This window comes from Thalassophryne amazonica, chromosome 2, assembly GCF_902500255.1.
Source record: "Thalassophryne amazonica chromosome 2, fThaAma1.1, whole genome shotgun sequence".
Lineage (NCBI taxonomy): Eukaryota > Metazoa > Chordata > Actinopteri > Batrachoidiformes > Batrachoididae > Thalassophryne > Thalassophryne amazonica.
Window position 1 is genome coordinate 96,565,583 of NC_047104.1, and position 21,629 is coordinate 96,587,211.

At 43.7% G+C, this 21,629-nt stretch overlaps 1 protein-coding gene across 4 annotated transcripts in view; it reads left to right on the forward strand.

Moving 5' to 3' along the window:
- rnf111 (ring finger protein 111) overlaps nucleotides 1–21,629 on the forward strand; it is a 105,084-nt gene that overhangs the window by 70,811 nt on the left and 12,644 nt on the right. For 3 of the 4 annotated variants that reach the window (XM_034190143.1, XM_034190150.1, XM_034190165.1), the window contains 6 exons: nucleotides 10,532–10,899; nucleotides 13,641–13,887; nucleotides 16,222–16,594; nucleotides 16,680–16,805; nucleotides 17,634–17,751; nucleotides 18,910–18,990. In XM_034190143.1, the coding sequence (XP_034046034.1) occupies nucleotides 10,532–10,899; nucleotides 13,641–13,887; nucleotides 16,222–16,594; nucleotides 16,680–16,805; nucleotides 17,634–17,751; nucleotides 18,910–18,990 (1,313 nt within the window). The remainder of the gene's footprint in view (nucleotides 1–10,531; nucleotides 10,900–13,640; nucleotides 13,888–16,221; nucleotides 16,595–16,679; nucleotides 16,806–17,633; nucleotides 17,752–18,909; nucleotides 18,991–21,629) is intronic. The other variant, XM_034190158.1, reaches the window with a different exon arrangement.

Consider the following 21,629-nt stretch of genomic DNA (forward strand, 5'->3'; position numbering starts at 1 on the left):
ATACCGTGCTGGTCCCCTTCTTCTCCACAGTATGGTTCATGGGGATGTCAAACGTGAGGGGGACCTGGTCCATGTTGGTGATGTGGTTGGGCTGGATCTTTTTTCGGTAATCTTGTGTCTACAGTAGGTGCGGAAGATGGCCAGCTTTTCTTTGTAATCTGCTGGGAATTGCTGCGCCACGGTAGTCCTCACGGGGATAGAGAGCTGACACCGTTTCATAAAACCAAAGCACCAAGACGAACCTCCGTCAAAGTTTGCGATGTTCATCTCTTGTGCTATCGTTTTTGCCTTCAGCCGAATGGTGACTGTAGAGACGCTTCTCCCAGCTGTTCTTTGTTCAATGACCCATTGTTCAAGTTGGTCTTCTAACTGTGGCCACCTCGCTTTGTTCCCGCGGAAACTCAGTTTGGTCTGTTTTAACTTGGCACAGTTCATTTTCTTGTTTCCTTCACTTACGTACCATAGATTCATTGATCTTGAATTCTCTCGCAGCTGCTCTATTCCCATGAAGAACCGCATAACTGATAGCCTGCAGTTTGAATTGTACCTCGTAAGCATGTCTCTTCGCTGGCGCCATTTTCAGGGGTCCTTAGACAAACAGATGTTGCTTTGCAGGATACCTGTAGTATACCTACTGTAGGAGTGGCGGAGGTAAGTGTACGTACCACGGACTCTTCCCTGACTGGTTTATTGCTGGCAGCATACATACTCTATGCTGCTAGCGTACGTACTTTCCGTATTACGTCCCTGTGTCAGCGGGAAATGGTCCGATATTCCAACGGTCAAGGATAACATCGTCGGTCGTTTTTACAGATTTTGGAATTCAGTGCGCACATAACGCGCACCGGATTATATTGCACACGGCCGATTTTTGTGAAAATTTAAGGCTTTTAGGTGCACCTTATAGTGCGGAAAATACGGTATTTGTTTTATATAACACTTAATCCCGATGATGTAGTCCGTACCTGATGCCATGCATTGAATTTTTGTGTACAGACTGCTGTCTGCTTTCCTCAGTCTAGCGAAAATCTGCGGCAGAAATTTGTAGAGCTTTTAATCCGACAGCGCATGTACTTCAGGCAGAGACTTCCCAGCGGATACTGCAAATGCCCCCAAAGGGCTTACAGCATACACTGTTTTTTTGTGTTACAAGAATGAGCACCATCAGTAAAACAAACCCTGTCATGTTTGTTTTGAATCTAAGCGCTGTCGCCGGTAGTGTGACCGCGCGCAGTGGTCGCGGTGTACAATAGCACAAAACATATAGTAGAAAATTGCACACTAAATACAGCCAAAATTGCACAGCAAATGGAACACAATGGCAAATCGTACAAATAATCCATATCATGTGACATACAAACAAATACATACAAATCAAATGACAAGTAGTGCAGCAGATAAGAGAATATTTAGAGCGGAATCCTGCAAATGGTGATAAAAGCATCAAATTCGGCAGAAATAGTCCTCAGACAATCCTCTTTTGAAAAAACCGATTGGCCACTTGAATTTTCAGTTGGCGTTCAGGTAGAGGTCAGTTGAAGAATTATACAGGAGTCAAAATTAAACGATGCTCCAATCATATTGAAACCTATGCCACATTATTTGCCTGATCATAAAGATTCCAAAAAGGTATAGTTTGGATGGTCTGTGACTGAATTCTATGGAGTTATGGGATAAAAACAGCAAGAATGGTGACAAAGGTCAGTGTCGGTTTGTACAGGGGTCAAAAGTTAAAGTTGCTCCAATTTTGGTAAAAAGTGATGCAAATTACTAGTTGAGTTAAAAAGGTTTTAAAAAGGAATAGTTTGGACCATGTATCATCCTTACTTATCACGTTAAGGGGTAACATATGTCACATGTCATAGCATCCAATAGACGTAGACCTTGTTTGACCTTTACTTTGGCGACCAAGCATTCAACACTGTCAAAACTATTCCATTTATTAATCCTATTAGGTCAACCAATAATTTGCATCACTTTTTACCAAAATTGGACCAACCTTAATTTTTGACCCGTGTACAAAATGAAACTGAGCTTTGTCACCATTCTTGCTGTTTTTATCCGTAACTCCATAGAATTCAGTTATAGACAGTCCAAACTATACCTTCTTGGAATCTTTACGATCAGGCAAATAATGTGGAATATTTTTCAATATGATTGGAGCATCTTTTAATTTTGACCTCTGTTCAATTCTTCAATTGACCCCTACCTGACCACCGATTGAAAAGTCAAGTGGCCAATCGCTTTTTTCAAAAGAGGAGTGTCTACGGAGTATTAGGCTTCAGGTCTATTTTGGCCCCGCCTAGCTAATGGCAGAGTGACCGTTGTCCCTGGCTACTGCAAAGCACCCGCTCTGATTGAAAATGAATGGCAAGTCGTCGCTTTGACTCTGTCACTTGCTGTCGGTTGCTGTTGCTTGTAGTAGTGTGACAGTATCTTTACATTATTAATTAACTATGGGACGTACCTCACGAGATTTTGTGATCTTGTTCTCTGCCTATCGTAATGCTACACTTGTTGAAAGTTGGCTAACTTGAAAACAAGAGTTACGAATGTAACTACGGTTCTATGAATTCCGGATGACCGCCAGAGGGCGGTGCTTTAGCACCTGGATAACTACATGTGCGCAGCACAGAGGTCGAGAATATATACCGACAAAGTCACGCCATTGAATATGACCTGGGTGACGTCACTGGTTGTCTTTATATACCAGACGCACCCAGCGCTCGCTTCTTTTCGGAATGAACTCGCAAGACACTGACAAGCAACTCTGGCGGTCATCCGGAATTCATAGAACCGTAGCTACATTCGTAACTCTCGTTCTATTTCATTCCTCCTGACCGTCAGAGGGCGGTGCTTTAGCACCTGGATGACTTAATACCAACAAGGTCACGAAGAGTCACACTCACCTCTCATCAGCAGTGGGGAGTGGAGGCAGACAACACCGCCGAAGTCACCGCAGGAGGAGCAGCCACATTCAGTCTGTAATAGCGGGCGAAGGTACAGGACGAAGCCCACATAGCAGCAGCACAAATATCACTCAAAGGGACACCTCTCAGTGCAGCCCAGGAGGTGGACACCCCTCTGGTGGAATGGCACGTAACCTTAGGAGGCTGAAGACCTCTGGACCTGTATACTTGTAAAATGGCATCCACGACCCAATGCGAGAGTCGCTGCTTTGAGACAGCACAGCCTCTTTTGTGATCACCGTAACACACAAACAGGGCATCCGTTTTCCGGATCCCGGCAGGCGCACTAATGTACTGCTTCAACATTCGGACAGGACACAGGGAACCTGAAACAGATAATCCTTGATCAGAATGCGGGACATACACAGCCAAGGAAACTGGCTGGTTAACATGAAAAGTTGAAATTCTCTTGGGTAAAAAGGACGGATTAGGCCACAGCGTAACCCCAGATCCGTCAGAATTCCATTGCAAACCGTCCCCAGCGACTGATAGGGCATGGAGCTCTCCCACCCGCTTAGCCGAAGACAGTGCAAGTAGAAAGGCAGTCTTCACTGACACCCATTTAAGATCAGCACTTTCAACTGGTTCGAAAGGGGATAAGCTTAAACCCTCCAGGACTAGAGGAAGGTCCCATGAAGGTACGTGTGCAAGCCTTGGAGGCTGCAAACGTAGAGCACCTTTCAAAAAACGACACAATAAGAGGTGTGAACCCACTGACCGGCCATCAACGTAGACGTGCCGGGCAGAGATTGCAGCAACATAAACCTTCAAGGTAGCGACAGAAAGTCCTTCTCCAGCAGTTCTTGTAAATATTTGATTAGAATAGGCACAGGGCAATGCTCCGGGTCTAACTTTTGTTTCTCACACCACCGCGCAAACAGCTTCCATCTGTTGTCATACAAAGCCCTGGTAGAAGCAGCACGTGAATTAAGGATAGTCTGAACAACAGCCTGGTCACAAGAACTTAACAAGGAGTCTGGCCCCTCAACGGCCACACATACAGTTGAAGGCGTTCTGGGTGAGGGTGCCAAATCCTCCCCTGTAGCTGTGACAACAAATCCTTCCTCTCCGGGAGAGCCCAAGGTTCTCCCTCGAGAAGTTTGTAAATCATGGGAAACCAAATCCTCCCAGGCCAGAATGGAGCAACCAGCAGCACCCTGTGGCTGCTCTGATCTGTCCTGTGCAGTGTCAACATCAGCAGCGGGAGAGGAGGGAAGGCATAAAGGAGGCAATCCGGCCACGGGTGAGCCAATGCATCCTGCCCCAGCGGGCTGTCTGGTTCCAAGAGGGAGTACCATCGTGGACAATGTGTCGAGGTGCTTGAAGCGAAAAGGTCCACTTCCGCTGCACCATATTTCTGCCAGATCATTTGAACCACAATCGGGTTCAGTCTCCACTCTTCCGGTGGTGGTTTCTGTCTGGAGAGTTAATCCGCTGCGCTGTTCTGTACACCGGGCAAATGAACTGCTCTGACACTCTGAAGGCGAGGCAACGCCCATAAGAGAAGCTTCCGAGTTTCTGCCAATGAGTGATTGGACCTGGTGCCCCCCTGATGGTTTATGTGATAGACTGTTGACGTGTTGTCCGACCGGACAAGAACATGTCTTCCTCTCAGGGCCGGGAGGAAATGCTTGAGAGCCAGTCGCACAGCGCGAAGCTCCAGCACGTTTATGTGTTGGAGTCTCTCCTGGGGACTCCAGACACCCCTCACCATCCTGTGATTCTACACGGCCCCCCAACCTTTGAGTGATGCATCTGTAACAACCACCTGTCCGCGAGAAGGAACAGAGCCTAGAGGGACACCCTTGCAGATGAAGTCCACGTTCCCCCAGGGTTTGAGGTGCAGGAGGCACTGGTTGGAGAGTCGTACAAGCCTGTGCTGATGCAACTTTGAGTTGAGGCCTAGGTTGTTGATCCAAATCTGTAGGGGATGTAAAAACAGAAGTCCCAAAGGTACCACTAGTGACATTGCAGTTAATTTGCCCATCAACCGGAGCAGCAAACCAAAAGGCAGCGTCACAGCCCGTTGAATGTGTGAGACCAGACGAATTACATCGTCCACTCTCTGCGGGGATGGCGATGCAGTCATAGTCAGGGAGTTGATGGCAATGCCGATGAAGGTCGTTTGTTGACTGGGAACAAGAGAACTCTTTGCAAAGTTCACTGTGAGTCCTAAATGAGAGACATGGTTCAGTAGAAGAGCTGTGTCGTTGTGCGCCTGCTCCTGAGTCGGAGCGCAGACAAGCCAATCGTCTAAGTAGGGTAGGATTCTTAAACCAAGAGCTTGCAGTGGGGCTAGTGCTGCAGTCATACATCTGGTAAATGTACGAGGGGTGAGAGAGAGGCCGAAAGGAAGCACCCTGAACTGGTATGCCTGACCTTCAAAAGCAAAGCGGAGAAACTGCCTGTGATGAGGCGCCACTGGCACATGGAAACAGGCGTCTTTTAAGTCGACACTTGTGAACCAGTCTCCTGGTGTGATAGTTTGAAGGACGTCTACTGTGCGGAGCATGTGAAACTGCAGCACTTTGATATAACGATTCAGATGTCGGAGATCGAGGATAGGACGAAAGCCGCCATCCTTCTTTGGAACAAGGAAGTAAATTGAATAGAATCCCCTGAGCTGGCCTGAACTGTGAACTGGCTCTATGGCCCCCTTCTCCAGGAGTTCCAAAATCTCCCGTTGTAGGGCAGCAGACTGCACCGAGTCGGAAACAACAGTCATCCTCACCCCATTGAACTTTGGAGGACGACATCTGAACTGAATTCTGTAACCTTCGAACAAGGTTGAAATGACCCATGGGTCTTGAACTTGAGCCTCCCAGTGGCTGAGTTGATTTCGTGAAAAACGGCTGGGGACCAAACATTGGCAGTCAGACCCGACCACCTCTGCCTCGCATCCCTGCGGACCTCTGGGCGCGATTACTGGAAGCTCTGTGAAACCGTTCAGTTCTCGGGGGTCTGCCCGTAGGCTCACGAAAGGCAGGCTGCTGGGAGAGCTGGCCCTTAACTGCAAAAGCACGTGCAGCTCTGGGAGTCGGCGGAAGCCTGGATGTAGAGTGAAAAGCTGTAGCACGTCTGACTGGCTGAGGTCTGGAAGACTGGTGTAGGTCAACAAACTGTTGCCGAGATTTACTAGCCTCAACAGCACGCTCCAAAGTTTGTTGGGCCGCAGGCCCAAATACTTGGCCTGGAAGAACCGGCAGCGAACAGAGTGTGCATCTGCAGGATTAGGATAGGGGGGACTGTGCAAGCCACACCTGACGTCTAGTGATGGTAAGGGTTGACATCAATCTGCCAAGCTCTCTGGACATATAAGCAAAGGTTTGGAGTGAGGCATCACTAAGACTTTGCGTAGCATCATCAACCTCTGCCTCCCTCAAAGACTTTGAGAGGGCAAGGGCTAAATGGGACAGTGAGTTGACTAGGCCACCGATGCGAGCAGCTATGTCATAGCTTTTGGTGAGGAGGTCGTCAGTGACCCTACACTGAGGATGTGGGCAGCGGGAATCCGGCCGAGCAGCATCAGCTGGAGCCACAACCAGGTTCGCAATAATACTGTCAACGGCGGGCATACGGTTCAGACCGTACTGCGCCGAATCACACATAGACCTAAGGGCTCTGCAGTCCTGCGATAGATGGGTCAATGATTTGGGGTCCGCCCAACATCGGTGGAGCTCCTCGATATATGGTTGTGAAACTGGAACGTTGAACTCGGGCTTCTGAGTGACTTTGAAAAATGCACTTGAAGCGGTGGTTTCCGCAGTGGGATTGTCGACCCCAAGCCTGGATAAAGCCAACTGAACAGCTTGCTTGACAAAGGATAGTCCAGGTCCGGTTTGCGGCATGGATTCTGCCTCAGAGGTATGAGAGCCCACTAATGAATGGCTTGGAGAAAGACCCCTCTCATCCTCATCCTCCACACAGTTTATATCACTTGTCATGTACAAGGAATCAGTTGCAGCAATAGACACGACATCTTCCTCCTGCTGAGTAACTACATTGGTCTGATCAGCCTCATTAGGGACAACAGGAACTGTCACGGCATCCCTAGGCTGTAGATTCAGAAGCAAGGACTTAATCTGAGCAAACTCAGAAGTCAACGTTTCGACCTTTTCAGCCAAAGCATGGTCATGAGTAACCTTAGCAGAAGGGGCTCCTACATGTGGGCGTTTACGGCGCTTTGGTTCCTTCCTGGGGCTGGAGGCCAAAGTCGCACTAGATATTCCACTTTCCAATGCCGCAAGTCTAGCAGATCTCTCTGCCAGTGGCATGCTGGCACAATTAAGGCAGGCATCGCCAGTCAGGGCTTTCCTCAGGTGTCCGATCCCAAGACACGAGGGGCAAAACATATGTCCATCATCTGGGCTCAAGGGAGCCAAACAGGTACTACAGCCATGCAACAAAGGCCCTGTCAACATTGTGGACTGCGTGCAGATGGCTAACGCAAGCCCTGATGGTTACAAATGGAAAGACAAAGCGTGAATCACACGCAGTGTAAATAGTAACACGAGGCACAGAGTGTGAAGCACTCACAGCCGCAGACTCGACACGAGGCACGGAGCGTGAAGCACTCCAGGCACAGACTCGGCATGAGGCACGGAGCGTGAAACACTCAGTGTAAAAGCTAATACAAGGCTCGGAGCGTGAAACACTCACAACCACAGTAATAACATGATGCACACAGCCGAAAAACTCACAGCCCAAGTGCTAAGTCACTTAGAGCAACGACAACACTAGCTGCTAGGGGAGCTGTTAAACTTAGCAAATGGCAGCAGTGCAGACCAAGTACTTCAAGGAATGGAAAACACTCACGTCAAGCCCAACACAGTACACTATACTGGTTCTGATATACACACTACCACGTAGTTAACGGGGTTAGTGACACAACTAAACAAATAGCCAGCTTTCATCGAAACAACACAGCTAATGTGCACAGAGGAAAATACCCAGCAGGGTAGCGGCAAAGGCGCGCACCCGGCGCTTAGGAAGGTGTACTCACGACAGACGTCAAAGAATACAAAAAACAGTGAAGCTGTGTCTCGCAGCCTCTGGAGGACGTGTGCAGTGCATGTAGCTCCAACCGAAGGTGGGTTGTGAGGCTACAAGCGAGAGCGGCAATCGCAGCTAAATGCGTTCTCAACCTCTAAGAATGCGAGAATGTAGAAAAGAAGCGAGCGCTGGGTGCGTCTGGTATATAAAGACAACCAGTGACGTCACCCAGGTCACATTCAATGGCGTGACTTTGTTGGTATATATTCTCGACCTCTGTGCTGCGCATATGTAGTTATCCAGGTGCTAAAGCACTGCCCTCTGGCGGTCAGGAGGAATGAAATAGAACACAACACATTTTCATAAAACAAAATATTATACACCTAATGTTTTCTGCTCATCTTCAAAAATTCATTTTTGTTAGAAAATAACATTTATATACAAAATTATCATTTTGAGAACACTGAGAAACCTTAGATCAGCCTACTTTAGTTGTAGCTGCATGTCAGCTTGTTTTATATGTTATTTTCCATATCCAGAAAGTTGTGCATTGCTATTAAGCTTTAGTGTGATTCAGTTAATAAACTCTTCTGTTGGAAAACTGGGCAAATTTCACTTATAAGCTTACCTTAAACTTAAAGGTTGAGCAGACCAGAGCTGAATACTACTTAAGCAGAAATGATGCATAAAGGTGAAGCAGGTTCACACAGAATTAATATAGTCTTAAACCTTATAAGGGTTGTGTACAATGGTTCTTATCAGTGTCCAGGTCCCTCAGGATGAATTGTTTGTGGCAGCCTTCTTTGAAATTCAGAAAATCTAACAGAGTTCACCCAAACCTTTAATCACAATTGTGGTTGATACATGGGACTATGATGACGTATCTATACTTATAAATAAATTATGTTGAACTATGTCAGATGAATGAAGAAAAATACATACTTTAAACCTCAAGGTTTTTTTTTTTTTTTTTGATTACTTATAACTTTTTAAAAATAAATAATTTTAAGTAGCTTGAAACTTTTGCACATTTTAACTCTGATGTTATTTATAAAGGCCTCTCATGGTGGTACCTTCAAGGCCTACCACAGGGCTGTGCTTGATGTGCAGTACCTTCAAGACCCACCAGGGGTCACATCCCACACTTCTATCTAATAGTAAGGAAATCGTGAGTAGAAATGCTCTCCAAACATGCTCTCCACATAATTAGATCCAATCCAAAATGCAGTAGACCACTATTAAATGGGATCTTGCACATTAATTCTTTTTGTCAGTTGCGTAATCTCTTTGATGGTCATGTAATGTTTGTGCACTTGTTCTGTTCCCAGATATCACTAAAACAGATTACCGTATTTCCTCAGTTAAACGCCAGGCCTTAAATCGGGGCCTGCCTCATTTAACGGCTGGGTCAAAACTTTGGAAAAAAAAATTGCTTGCCTTAAATTAGCGATGGACATTATGTGTGCCTTGAGGCAACCCTGTTATGATTTGGCGCTATATAAATGAAACTAAATTGAAATGTGCGTTAAAAAGGATTACATTTGGTCAAGTTACTCTTTTTTGTGAATCCACTGCAGAGTGGTACTTTAAAATCCTAAAGCCTGATTCATGCTTATACAACTCTGTAACTCCATAGCCACACAATGATGTTGATGTGGGCATGACCCTTTTGAAGCTCTCCATCGCGTTGATGGGCGTTGTAATGCAATTTACTGCTGGTATAGTAGGGGGTGCGACATGGAGAGCAAGGCGGGACTTTCTTCCTGTCTGCACCACCACTGTTCCTGGTATATATGCAGTCTATGGTTCCAGGTCGTATTTTCTGAACCAGTTTGTACCTCAACAAGCTCCACTTCTTTATACAGTCATCACCCTCCAAACCAACATTGCGTGAAATTTCCCTTTGAGTTGAGGATCATTTGAGCGTCTTTGTTGTAAAGTTGGTCATGTTTGCAGCCTTTTCTGCCAAACATTCCTTTATTTGATCCATGATCGAAATGTAATTAGCGTACGCACTGCAAAAACTTTTAAATAACAGGAGAGGAAGCAGTGAAACTGGAAAAGTGATCAATCACAGTCCTTGCGGTCTCCATCATTTCAATTTTTCTGAGGTGCATGTCAGGCTATGGAGAGGGGGCGTGGAGAGGGTACGCAGCAATGCAGAGGACTCTGATCTAAAGCGGGTACCTTTGGTTCATCACACCCAGGGATATGTGTGACACTTAACACCATATTACAGTACAGGCAGAAAGCAGCATTTTGCTAATAATCGCCAACCTCGAATAAAGGCCTGCCTTGTTTAGGCGCCAGGCCTGAGCGCGTTTTGAAAAAAAAATGCCTGGGCATTTAATCAAGGAAATACGGTATGTGGCTTACAGTGCAAGTTGAAAAAGGCATTTAAGTGTACACTGCTTATTGATGTTGACTACTATCTTTTTTGAACTTGCATGTTTATTTGACGTGATGAAATTCTTCCATATATATAGGTTATCTTTCATTTAATCTTTTTTTAGTCCATTTAAAATTTTGGCCTGTTGTCTTGTCCTGGATTTGTTTGTTCCTCAAATCAGATGACAGCAGACCAAGTTTGTTAGGTACATCAGGAGAGAACGCAGCAACGGCGCTGCCAAGGCTCCCATCCTGCTGTCAGCAGCACTCACCATGTGGAAGGCCTTCTCCCGCTCACCTGTCCATGAGCCACTCTCATTCAAGCTGCCTGCAGGCCTCATCTTCTCAACAAACCAGCGGTTCTCAGCACAGCCACCATAGTGCTCATCCCTTCCTTCATCACATCCATCATCCGGCACCACATCCTCCGGGCACTTTGCCCTTTCAAGAGCAAAGCTGCCCCGTGGAGCGCCCCAGTGCCCTGCCTGCACCCTGTGCTGGAGGCAACAGCAACAACAGTAGCAGCACCACAACCCACTATCATGACCAGGTACACTGATGATTTGTTCAGCACCAAACGGTTTGGAGCAAGTTTGGGAAAAAGTGTTTTCTAAAGGACCACCAGCCATCCATACGTTTGTTTTTGCTGTCGTCTTTGCGGGCATTTTCACTGATTTCCATCTTGTACTGAAAGCTGTATCGGAAGTGACACCATTGAGGGGTGGGCAGCAATTCCTCTCCAGGGAATAAAAAGGAAATCTGGAAAATTGATGGCTGAGATAGTTCAGAGCATTTAAGATGAGTCTGAGACTGTGATTGTCTGAGCAAAACTTTTTTTTTTCCAAACCGTTGTTATACATTTACCATAATACGTTATGGTAACAGCCAGTCATGGCAGCAAATTCCCCCCACTTGATGGTAAATGCAAATCTTATGGCACAATGTGGCAAATCTTCCTTCTGCAAAATTAAGTAATTGACTGGCCAAAATGTCTGTGATATCTGAAGGAGTTTTGACTTCAGTGGCTGTGATTGCAGCCTTTTCTTCCATCACAGCTTCATGGCAGAGTGACAAGCTAATGTTAAGAAGACACGAGACGAGATACAGGCCTTTTAATAATTTTTAGTGTAGGCAGAGAAACCAAGGTAGTCCACAGCAGCACCACTGTGGTGCCAACACTGCAGTGGTGCAGCAGGAATCTTTCAGGTGACGGGTAAAAAATTTTAAAATTGTACTCATAACAGTACCATATTGTCATTTTGAGAGGCATTCATAACTATTTTGAGTGCTTTTGCTGTTTTAAATACAGAATGCAGATTAACTAATTAATACATGACAAAAACACTGTCGTGAAACTCAGTAAACTATGATTACTGTATTATCCTGAGTATAGGTTGGAGTGGTGTATTAGTTGCATCTGAGCAAAAATGCATCACAGAGGAAAAACATGACAAAAGTAGTGTAATAGATGAAGAAAACTCTATGTCAGTGTAAAAGAAATGAGATAAAATCACTCACCAGTTCACCAGCTAGATGTTTTTTTTTTTTTTTGTCTTAATTCTATCCAGAAATGTTCAATTCTTTTTTCCTCTTGCTCTTTTTTTCCTTTTTTTAATGATTTATGAGGGTTTAGTGATGGTGTGAATCTATCTGACTCATGAACAAAGCAAGGGGGCCCTCTGAATGAGCCAGTTGAAGTGGTAATGGGGTGGGTAGAGACACAGACCCACGTGACCTTCTCGGTGGCTCCGGGATTGGCTCTGAGGCAAAGATCTTCTACAACAGGGATTGAAGCAAGAGGTGATAGTTTCAGGAAGTGATAGAATTGAGTCTCTGAGGCATTTTGTCGCTGATCTATTTATAGAAACATGACAAAAAATGCCCACAAATCCATTAACCCAAGAGAATTATACAGAAGAGATTAAATTTCAAGTTCACTTTGCCAGAAGCCACATGAGAGACTCGAGGGTAGATTTGATCTGTTTTCTTGTATGAAACTGGACTTCTGTTAATATTAAGGTGTAACAATTATGCCACCGTCTAATTACATATGCAACTGACTGGATGTGATGCTCTGGCTGTCTGTCTGTCTAGCCAACTATCCACCCACACATTTATACCTAAATGCATACATACAAATTAGACCTTTCATCAAATCAACTTTTTAAAGTAAGTAAGTAAGCTTTATTTATATAGCACTTTTCACAGACCAAGGTCACAAAGTGCTTCACACGATATAAATAGACAATAAAAACAACATACAAATATAGAACAATAAAATAAATCGACACTAAAATGCCAGTTTAAAAAAATGTGTCTTTAGTTGCTGTCTAAAAACATCCACAGAGTCTAGTGAGCGAAGAGAACAGGGAAGCTCATTCCAGAGGCGAGGTGCCACAGCTTTAAAAGATCTGTCCCCTCGAGTTTTAAAACAAGTTCAGGGAACCATCAGCAGGTTCTGATTGGAAGACCTCAAACTCCTGCTGGAAACATAAGGCTGGATCAGGTCCTTAATGTATTCCGGTGCCTGCCCATGTAGAGCTCTAAAGGTCAGCACGAGGATTTTGTAATTTATCCTATAAAAAACAGGGAGCCAATGTAAAGACTTGAGGACAGGAGTAATATGCATTCTCCTGTGGGCGCGGGTAAGAAGTCGTGCAGCAGAATTTTGCACTACCTGCAGGCGGGCCAGCTCTTTCTTACTGAGGCATGTAAAGAGACTGTTACAATAATCAAGTCGTGAAGAAACAAATGCATGCACAATCATCTCTAGCTCATTAAAAGCCACCATTTTGCGTAATTTGGAAATGTTTCGAATTTGGAAAAAACAGTTCTTAACGAGCTGCCTGATGTGATGTTCCAAAGACATCCCTCCATCCAAAATGACACCCAGGTTACGCAGGCTGCCTTTAACAGAGCTGCTCAGATTACCAAGGTGATTCTTAATGACAGACATAGCACTATCTGGAGCTACAATCAATGTCTCAGTCTTATTAGAATTCAACTGTAGGCTGTTTTCAGTAAGCCATTCTGTAATTTTAGTGAGACAACTAATGAGAGAACAAATTTTCTGTGCTTCAGTTGTCTTAAAAGAACAGTACAGCTGCAAGTCATCGGCATACAAATGGTAGGACACATCACAGAACTGCTGGATCAGCTTACCAAGAGGAAGGATATACAGCAGTATATCCTTCCATAACATAAAACAGTAACATAAAAATGTTACTAAACCAGTTCAAAGTTACAAGGATTGATACAACCTCCTGTAATATCTCTGCCTTCCTCTTACAGCAAACTCTGCCAGTGGACCTAAGTAACAGCAGCAGGACTGGTGGAAACAGCAGCGTTAGTTTCCATGGCAGTACCTCAGCTTTTGACCCATGCTGCCCAGGTTCCACCTCACGGCCTCCTGCTTATGTTTCCCAGGCCACTCCTGGACCCAGCCAGCCATCTGTGGCGGACTCCTTCAACTCCTCTATGGTTGCACAGCCCCATCTGCAGTCACAGCAGTCCTGCAGACATTATATGCACCCCTCCTGTGAGTATGACATCATCATACAGCAGTGGTGTCCAGAGTCATTGCAGAAAGGGCCAAGAGGCTGCAGGTTTTCTTTGTAGGCACTGACTCCACCAAGTGTTTTCACTGATAAACATCACTTTGAGCAGATGAGATCAGTTCATCAATGAAATCACCTGCTGGAGTCAGTGGCTATAAAGAAAACCTGCACCCTCTTGGCTTGTTCTGCAATGACTTTGGACACCACTGTCATACAGCAAAAGAGACATGACACCCCACAGGTTCTTTCAAATCATCTGCTGCAGAGTATTGAAGATTTACTGAACTGATTTTTGGCAGCTGCAGTCCTAAATCCAAATGTTTGTAGTAATTAACAAAACCTAATGGTTAATGTGCCAACAGCTGTGGGAACTGCACCAGCAGTAGCTAGTTATCCATTCTACAGTACATAGAGTAGCTGTCAAGTGAAGTTGTGTGGTGACTCTCCTGGGGATGTATTTGCCCTTTTGCGATATCCCATAATCAAGAGGTGATTTTGTGGATGTTCTTTCAATCCATAGTAGCCAATGTCTTCTTTTACACCGTGGTGTAAAAGAAGACACTGGCTACTACTACTGGCTGCTGGGGGGCCAGCTACTACGGTGTGCTGGCCCCCCAGCACATCCAAGAAAAACTCATCAGGCGGACTGGGTCTGTGGTTGGCATGAAGCTGGACTCTCTGTTGACGGTGGCGAAGAGGTGAACACTGGACAAACTGCTGGACATTATGGACGATGCCAGTCACCCTCTGCACACCGTCATCAGCAACCAGCGGAGCCTCTTGAGCCTCTTCAGCCACACACTGCTCTTTCCCAAGTGCAGGACCAACAGACTGAAAAACTCCTCATTCAGAGGGAGGAGGAGTAACAGGAAGACAGAGGACGGGAAGGAGAGGAGCAGTAGTAGCCAGTAAACCAGTATTGATCAGTATGTCTGGTATTTATATTGTGTATTTGTATTGCAAATTGTTTTCTTTTTTACTTTTGATACTCTGTGTGCTTCATACCCTGTGTGCAGCTATATAGTGCTGCTGGAACCTCAGTTTTCCTGGAGTCTTCCCAGGGGATTAATAAAGTTCCATCAAATCTAATCTAATCTTACTTTGACATCAAATTTCAGATAAATATGAATAAAATGAAACAAAGTGGGGCATGTTTATGAAGGTTAACTGCAATGATATTATTTTTAATTTAGTTAATGAAATTATTTTTAATTTTAATGGTGGCAATCAGCTTCAGCTGCTTTGGTGTTATGAAATTAATAACAGGTGCACTATAGCAGCAACAGTGAAATCACTGCCAAAACAGGAATGGTATTACAGGGGGATTGCACTGACATTCTTTCCCTTCTCATCTTTTCTGACCGATTTTCTAAATTGGGGGGGTTTATCTCAAAAAATTTGGAAATCTATAAATGTTTGCATGGAATATGGAAATATACATGGAATAAACCATAGCAGGATCAATTTTGGGTCATTTGGTTCCAAACACCCATATGGACGGAGCCAGTGAAGATATCGGGTTCAAAAATCGCCAAAAATATCGATGAAAATGTCATATCTTGAGAACCACTGCACCTAGAGACTTGAAATTTGGCTCCAAATGTTGGTTGACCCCAAGTTTATGTTCAACGTCTGTAGTAACAGTAAGCCTGTCTGGTGTTTTTTAAGAGTAATTGACAAAAAACCTAATTTCAGTACATATGTTACGATCAATTTTAACAAACAAAATCTATGTAGTTTTTATTTCAGGAACATCAGTTGAGTATAATCATCACATGTAAAGAATGACATGGCCACAATTAACTAATTATAAGCAACAGAGTGGTTTTCTACATCAACAGCACATATACGACACACGCGTTACTTGAAATTTTCAGACGCTCCGTCCATATGGGTTTTTGGATCCAAATGACCCAAAATTATACTGTTATGGATTATTCCATGTATATTTCCATATTCCATGCAAAAATGTATAGATTTCAAACATTTTTGAAATAATACCCCTCCCTATTCTAAACCTTCTAGTACTGAGAACACTGTGCCTTTGTCAAGCTAGTGAATTTTGTCAAACAAACCTTTTTTGTTTTGGTACAGAGATGCTTCCAGCTGCAGTGAATCATGATCACTAGTAGGAAGTTAAGAGGCCTGTGCAAGTTGAGAAACGTTTTACATTTCAGCACCACAGAATTTGTAATCTATGGGGGGTGTATGTATAATTCTGGAGCTGTTTATTTTCAGCAAACCCAAAATAACTTTGTGCATTAAATTGTCTGTCTGTCTGTGTGTGTGTGTATGTTGCTTTTCTCCTGATCTAGTTGGCTCTGTAGCACGCTCAATGCATCATCAGGCCCCCTCCTCATGTCCCCATTCCCATGGGAACCCTCCACTTCCACCTGCACCTCAACCCCCTCCACAGGGGGATTATGTCATTCCCCATGCTGTCCACCCCTTTCATGCTCCACTACCAGCACATCCCGCAGGCCATGGTATGCCCCCTGCTCCTCCCCCTCCACTGCCTGCCCACCACCTTTCCAGTACAACTACCCCGCTAGCCCAACACCTGCCGGCAGATCACCAGACTCTGCCGCACCATATGCCAACACTTGGTGCTTCAGTGCAGAGGCTCCATCAGCATGAGATGCTGCAGAGGATGGAGGTCCATCGACGTAGAATGATGCAACACCCCACGTGAGTGTCAGCATCATCAGTCTCATGAACATTCATTATGCACATTAATGAAAACGACAAAGTGTCACTGTATCCCTCTTTGTAGGCGAGCACATGAACGTCCTCCTCCACACCCCCACAGAATGCACCCAAACTACGGGCATGGACACCATATCCATGTGCCTCAAACTATGTCTTCTCACCCTCGCCAGCCTGAGCAGAGGACGGCGTGGTGAGTACCAGAAGCAGTATGCTTTGACAGATGGCTAGTTTTAGTTGTAATGCAACCTGTAATGTATATTAACAAATCAAATATTACAATATGTTCATGTCTTGTTGCTATAGGTTTAATCTTCAAATTTATCAGACAAAGTTTGAGATAATGACCTTTTCTGGCTTCCCTTCACTGGCTCCGTGTGACTGTTATGATCAGATTTCAAGGTTTTGCTGCTGACATATATGGCTGTAAATGGTTGTCTGCCTGCCTACCTTGCTCAACGTCCTGAGCCTTATGTGCTTTCTCGTGCCATGCAGTCACAAGATGTGGGCTCACTCCGTGTCCCCTGGGTTAAAATGTTATCATGCTTTAGAGACTTTACATATCATGCCCCTACTTTGTGGAACTGTTTACTTTTTGACATTAGAATGTCCACTTCAATTGAAGATATTAAGGCTAATCTTAAAACCTCTTTATGTTCTACTGTTTGTCGTTAATTTTATGGCTTTATCTTATTTGAATTCCACCTGGTAGTCTGTAAGTTTGATTAGTTTTGTTTTTTCTTAAAACCTTTTTATTTTTTTCTTAAAACCTTTTTTATTTTCTGTTGTCAGCCATTTATTTCATGACTTTGTCTTATTTTCTCATTTCATGGTTCTGTCTTATTTTAATTCCACATTCTAGTCTGTAATTTTTATTATTATTATTATTATTATTATTATTATTATTCAGTCTTAACTGTTTTCATGGATCTAGGATTTTGTTTTATTGTTCTGATGATATTGTTCTAATTTTTTTCACTGAACTATGATGATGTTGCCTGATGACTGAATTTGTGAACAGGGAACTTGGCATAGAAGCTGGAGTGACTGTGGCTCCGTACCCTTCAGGACACCTGCACTCCCAGCTGCCCCACTACCACCCTCCGCCTAGACTGCACCACTTCCCCATCCCCTTCATGGTAAGACAAAAATAAATGAGATAAAACTAATTTTAGAATTTTTCAATTCTGTTTTGGATTAATGTTGATGGTTGCTTATTTGTAATATAACTTTTTAAAGGAAGGGGGGGGGGTTTGAGCCATGTGAGTTATATATTAGCAGTTACCCATATCGCGTATAGACACCTATGAACTCATGTAGGGGGTGCACTATTATTGCTGCCTTATTTTGCTGAGATTTACAGTCAGCTGTACATCTGCATGCAGTTGCTTTGTGACATGTACTTTGGTCAGAAAACGAGTGTTAACACATGTTCACACAAAATGCTCATTGATTTTTGCAATTCAGCTGACAGAATTTAGACAAACTAAGTAATGAATACATACTCTGCAACACAGTCGCACCCCGCTGATTTTACTTCTCCTGAAGTGGGCCGCAACAACCACATAGAATATCATGCTGCTGTCTAATACTGCTTGGGCTTTGCTCAGCTTCGTATGCTTCATAGGGTCTGATACTTCCAGGTTCTTTGAGTTCAACATAATGGTTAGTAAAGATCTGATAGTCATCATCACGTATGTGTTCCTTGATTCTTTCATTGTCTGACCACAGTCAGTGAGCAGGTAAGCACAGACATCTCTAACTTAAAGGGATGGTAGCTGTTTCAAGTCCTGTGTGCATGCCACAGCTTTCCTGTTGTGATAGCAAACAGAGCTGTCTCCTTAGAGTCACCCACTGCTGTATCCTCTCTTACCCTTCATGGTAACTTCCAAAATCAGATAAATTTGCGTGGCTTTCTTGTAGGCATTTTTAGAAATAAAGTGTAGGTGCCAGGCGCTGCAAAGTGTAACTGTTCACTACATATGAAGCAGCCGGAAGTAAAGCTGACTGCAAAAAAAATAAATATCACCGATGTTGACAGCACAATGCATTCTGGGTTGGCATTTGCTAATATGCAATATGGAGAATATATAGTGGTTCATCAGAGTTTTCAAGTGCACAACCAACAAGTCCAGCAGCCTTCATTTGCATCAACGCCATCACATCAAGACAGACAAATAAAGTGAAGTCTGCAAAAAGTGAGCATGGCTCATGAAAGAAGCTCCACAGTTGTAGTCTGAAAATGTGGACATAGCTTTAAAGCAGTTTCTTCTTCATGTTTGTATCCTCTCTCATAGCACACTGGCATATCTGAAGTGACCTATCCGCACATTCGATACATTTCATCTAGAATGACTGGATTTGGAAGAACATATGAGGTGAGGATTGTTTTTGCTTGTTTTGCATATATTGCTCAAAAACATTAAAAGAGTACTTGATCAGAGTACAACCTCAAATCTATTCAGCTTCTGGGATATTGATCCGGTCAGTTAGACGGGTTGTTAATCAATTTCAGCTGCTTTAGTGTTAAGAACAGGTGCACTAGAGGAGCGACAATGAAATGACTACCAAAAGAGGAATGGTTGTTACAGGTGGAGACCACTTACATTTTTTCCCTCCTTATCTTATCTGACAATTATTCACTAGTTTTGCATTTTTGGTTAGGGTCAGTGTCACTGTTGGTAGCATGGTGCAGTACCTGGACCCTACAGAGGTTGCACAGATAGTCCAACTCTTCCAGTATGACTCATCTGTACGTGCCGTTGCCAGAAGGTTTGCTGTGTCTTCCTGGATGGTCTGAAGAGCATGGAGGAGATTCCAGGAGACAAGTAGCTATTCTAGGAGAGCTGGACAGGAGCATAAAAGCCATCAGCAGGAACGGTATCTGCTCCTTTGCGTAAGGAGGAACCGGATGAGCCACTGGTGCCCTGTGCTTTTCACAGATGAGAGCAGGTTCACTGTGAGCACGTGATATGAAAGGGTCTGAAGACACCTTGCTACCTGCAACATCATTCAGCATGGACAGTTTGGTGGTGGGTGAGTGATGGTCTGGGGAGCCATATCCCTGGAAGGACACACAGACCTCTACAGGCTGGACAACGTCACCCTGTCTGGTATTAGGTATCGGGATGAAATCCTTGGACCCATTGTCAGACCATACGCTGGTGCAGTGAGTCCTGTGTTCCTCCTGGTGCATGACAATGCCTGGCCTCATGTGGCGACAGTATGTGGGCAGTTCCTGGAGGATGAAGGAACTGATACCATTGTCTGGCCCCCACGCTTGTCTGACCTAAATCCAACATTGCAAAAACTGCCCCCCTCAAAATAAGCCAAATAGTCCTAAATCTAGCCAAATTGTTTTGTATTAAGCAAAAAAAAATCTGCCAATGGGGTAAGAAAAATTTGCTTTGGTTAGAATTCTCAAAACTAGCAAACATTTTCCTAAAATAGGACATTTTTTCTTATGTAGAAAATGCTCGACAAGAATAGTTTTCTATTTAGACAAAAAAATAAGTCAAATTTTCTTTAAACAAGTCTTTTTCACTTTCTTAGATACCAGTTTTGCAGTGAATAGAACACCCCTGGGACATTATGTTTTGGTCCATGCGACGCAGTCAGGTTGCACCTCAGATTGTCCAGGAGCTAAGTGATGCCCTGGTCCAGATCTGGGAGGAGATCCCCCAAGACACCATCTGTCATCTCATTAGGAACATGTCCAGACATTATCAGGCCTGTATACAAGCACATGGGAGCCATATAAACTACTGAGTGCCATTTTGAATTGCTGCAACGAAATTTAGGCAAATTGGACAAGACTGCCACATCTTTTTTTTTTTTCTTTTTTTTTTTTTTTTTTTGCTTTGAATTTCTGTAGATTGATAGTTTTCATTTCCATCAAGTGATGTGGTGTCCTTTCGTTCCTAACACATTACCTCGTTCATATCAGGAAAGATATCCAGCATGATTTTTTTCCCCCATTCAGATCTAATTCAAAGTGTTCCTTTAAAAATTTTTTTTTTTTTTTTTTTTTTTTTTTTTTTTGAGCAGTGTGTATAATACTAAGATTTGTAATTTACAGTTGAATTTGTTTGCATCCATCGAAGGAAAAATAAGACAACTCTAAAATGAGCTAATTGCTGCTTGATTCATCACTACCACAATCAACTACATTGTTGTGTGACTCATCATCAAATGGTTCATTATTATGAAATGATCATTTTGAAATATGAAAATATACATTGCTATTAGGGGTGGGTGGACAAAAGAGAAAGCACAAGATCATAGTCCCAGTAAATTCTTAATTTTTTAAAGTGAAGTAGTTGTTCAGGAATCATATGGTTGTTTAATTTTGACAAAGTACAATGACAATCAACAGTCCAGAGTGGTGCCACATTTCTAGTGGCCCTCTTTCCTCCAACAAATGGTGTTGTCAGATTTGTTCATGCTGTTTGTTCTCTGACCTGCAAAGTGAATTTTAAACACTTAATTGGTGGTGTAAAGGTGAACTGTTACAAGATACTGTGATACTAATTCACAACCACAGTTTTCAGTCAAATTGTGAAATAAATTCTCCAGGTGTGAAATCGTCTGAAACTAATATAGAGTTGATCTCCATCACTTTTCTTAGTTTGTGTCCTGTTGAAGCGTGCTGCAGCCTCAAATTTACCTAAATTCTGGGTCTTTTAGTGAAGCTCAGGGTAATCACCGTAATATTTCCTGTTTTTCTTGTTGTTTAATGCTGGCAAATTATACTGTATTTGTTGAATTTCTGATGCTTGATTCTGTTTTTTCTCTCTGTTTAAGGTGCAGCTCCATCCAGAGATGGGTGTGGTATTTGTGCTGGAGACCCACCTGTCCTGTGCACCAACAGCTTTTCCTGTGTATTTGTTTTGTGAATTGTTTCTGTAATTTATGTCTGTAGCATGGCCCAAGCAGAAGGTCACCCCTTTGAGTCTGGTCTGCTTGAGGTTTCTTCCTCAGAGGGAGTTTTTCCTTACCACTGCTGCTCTGGGGGTTT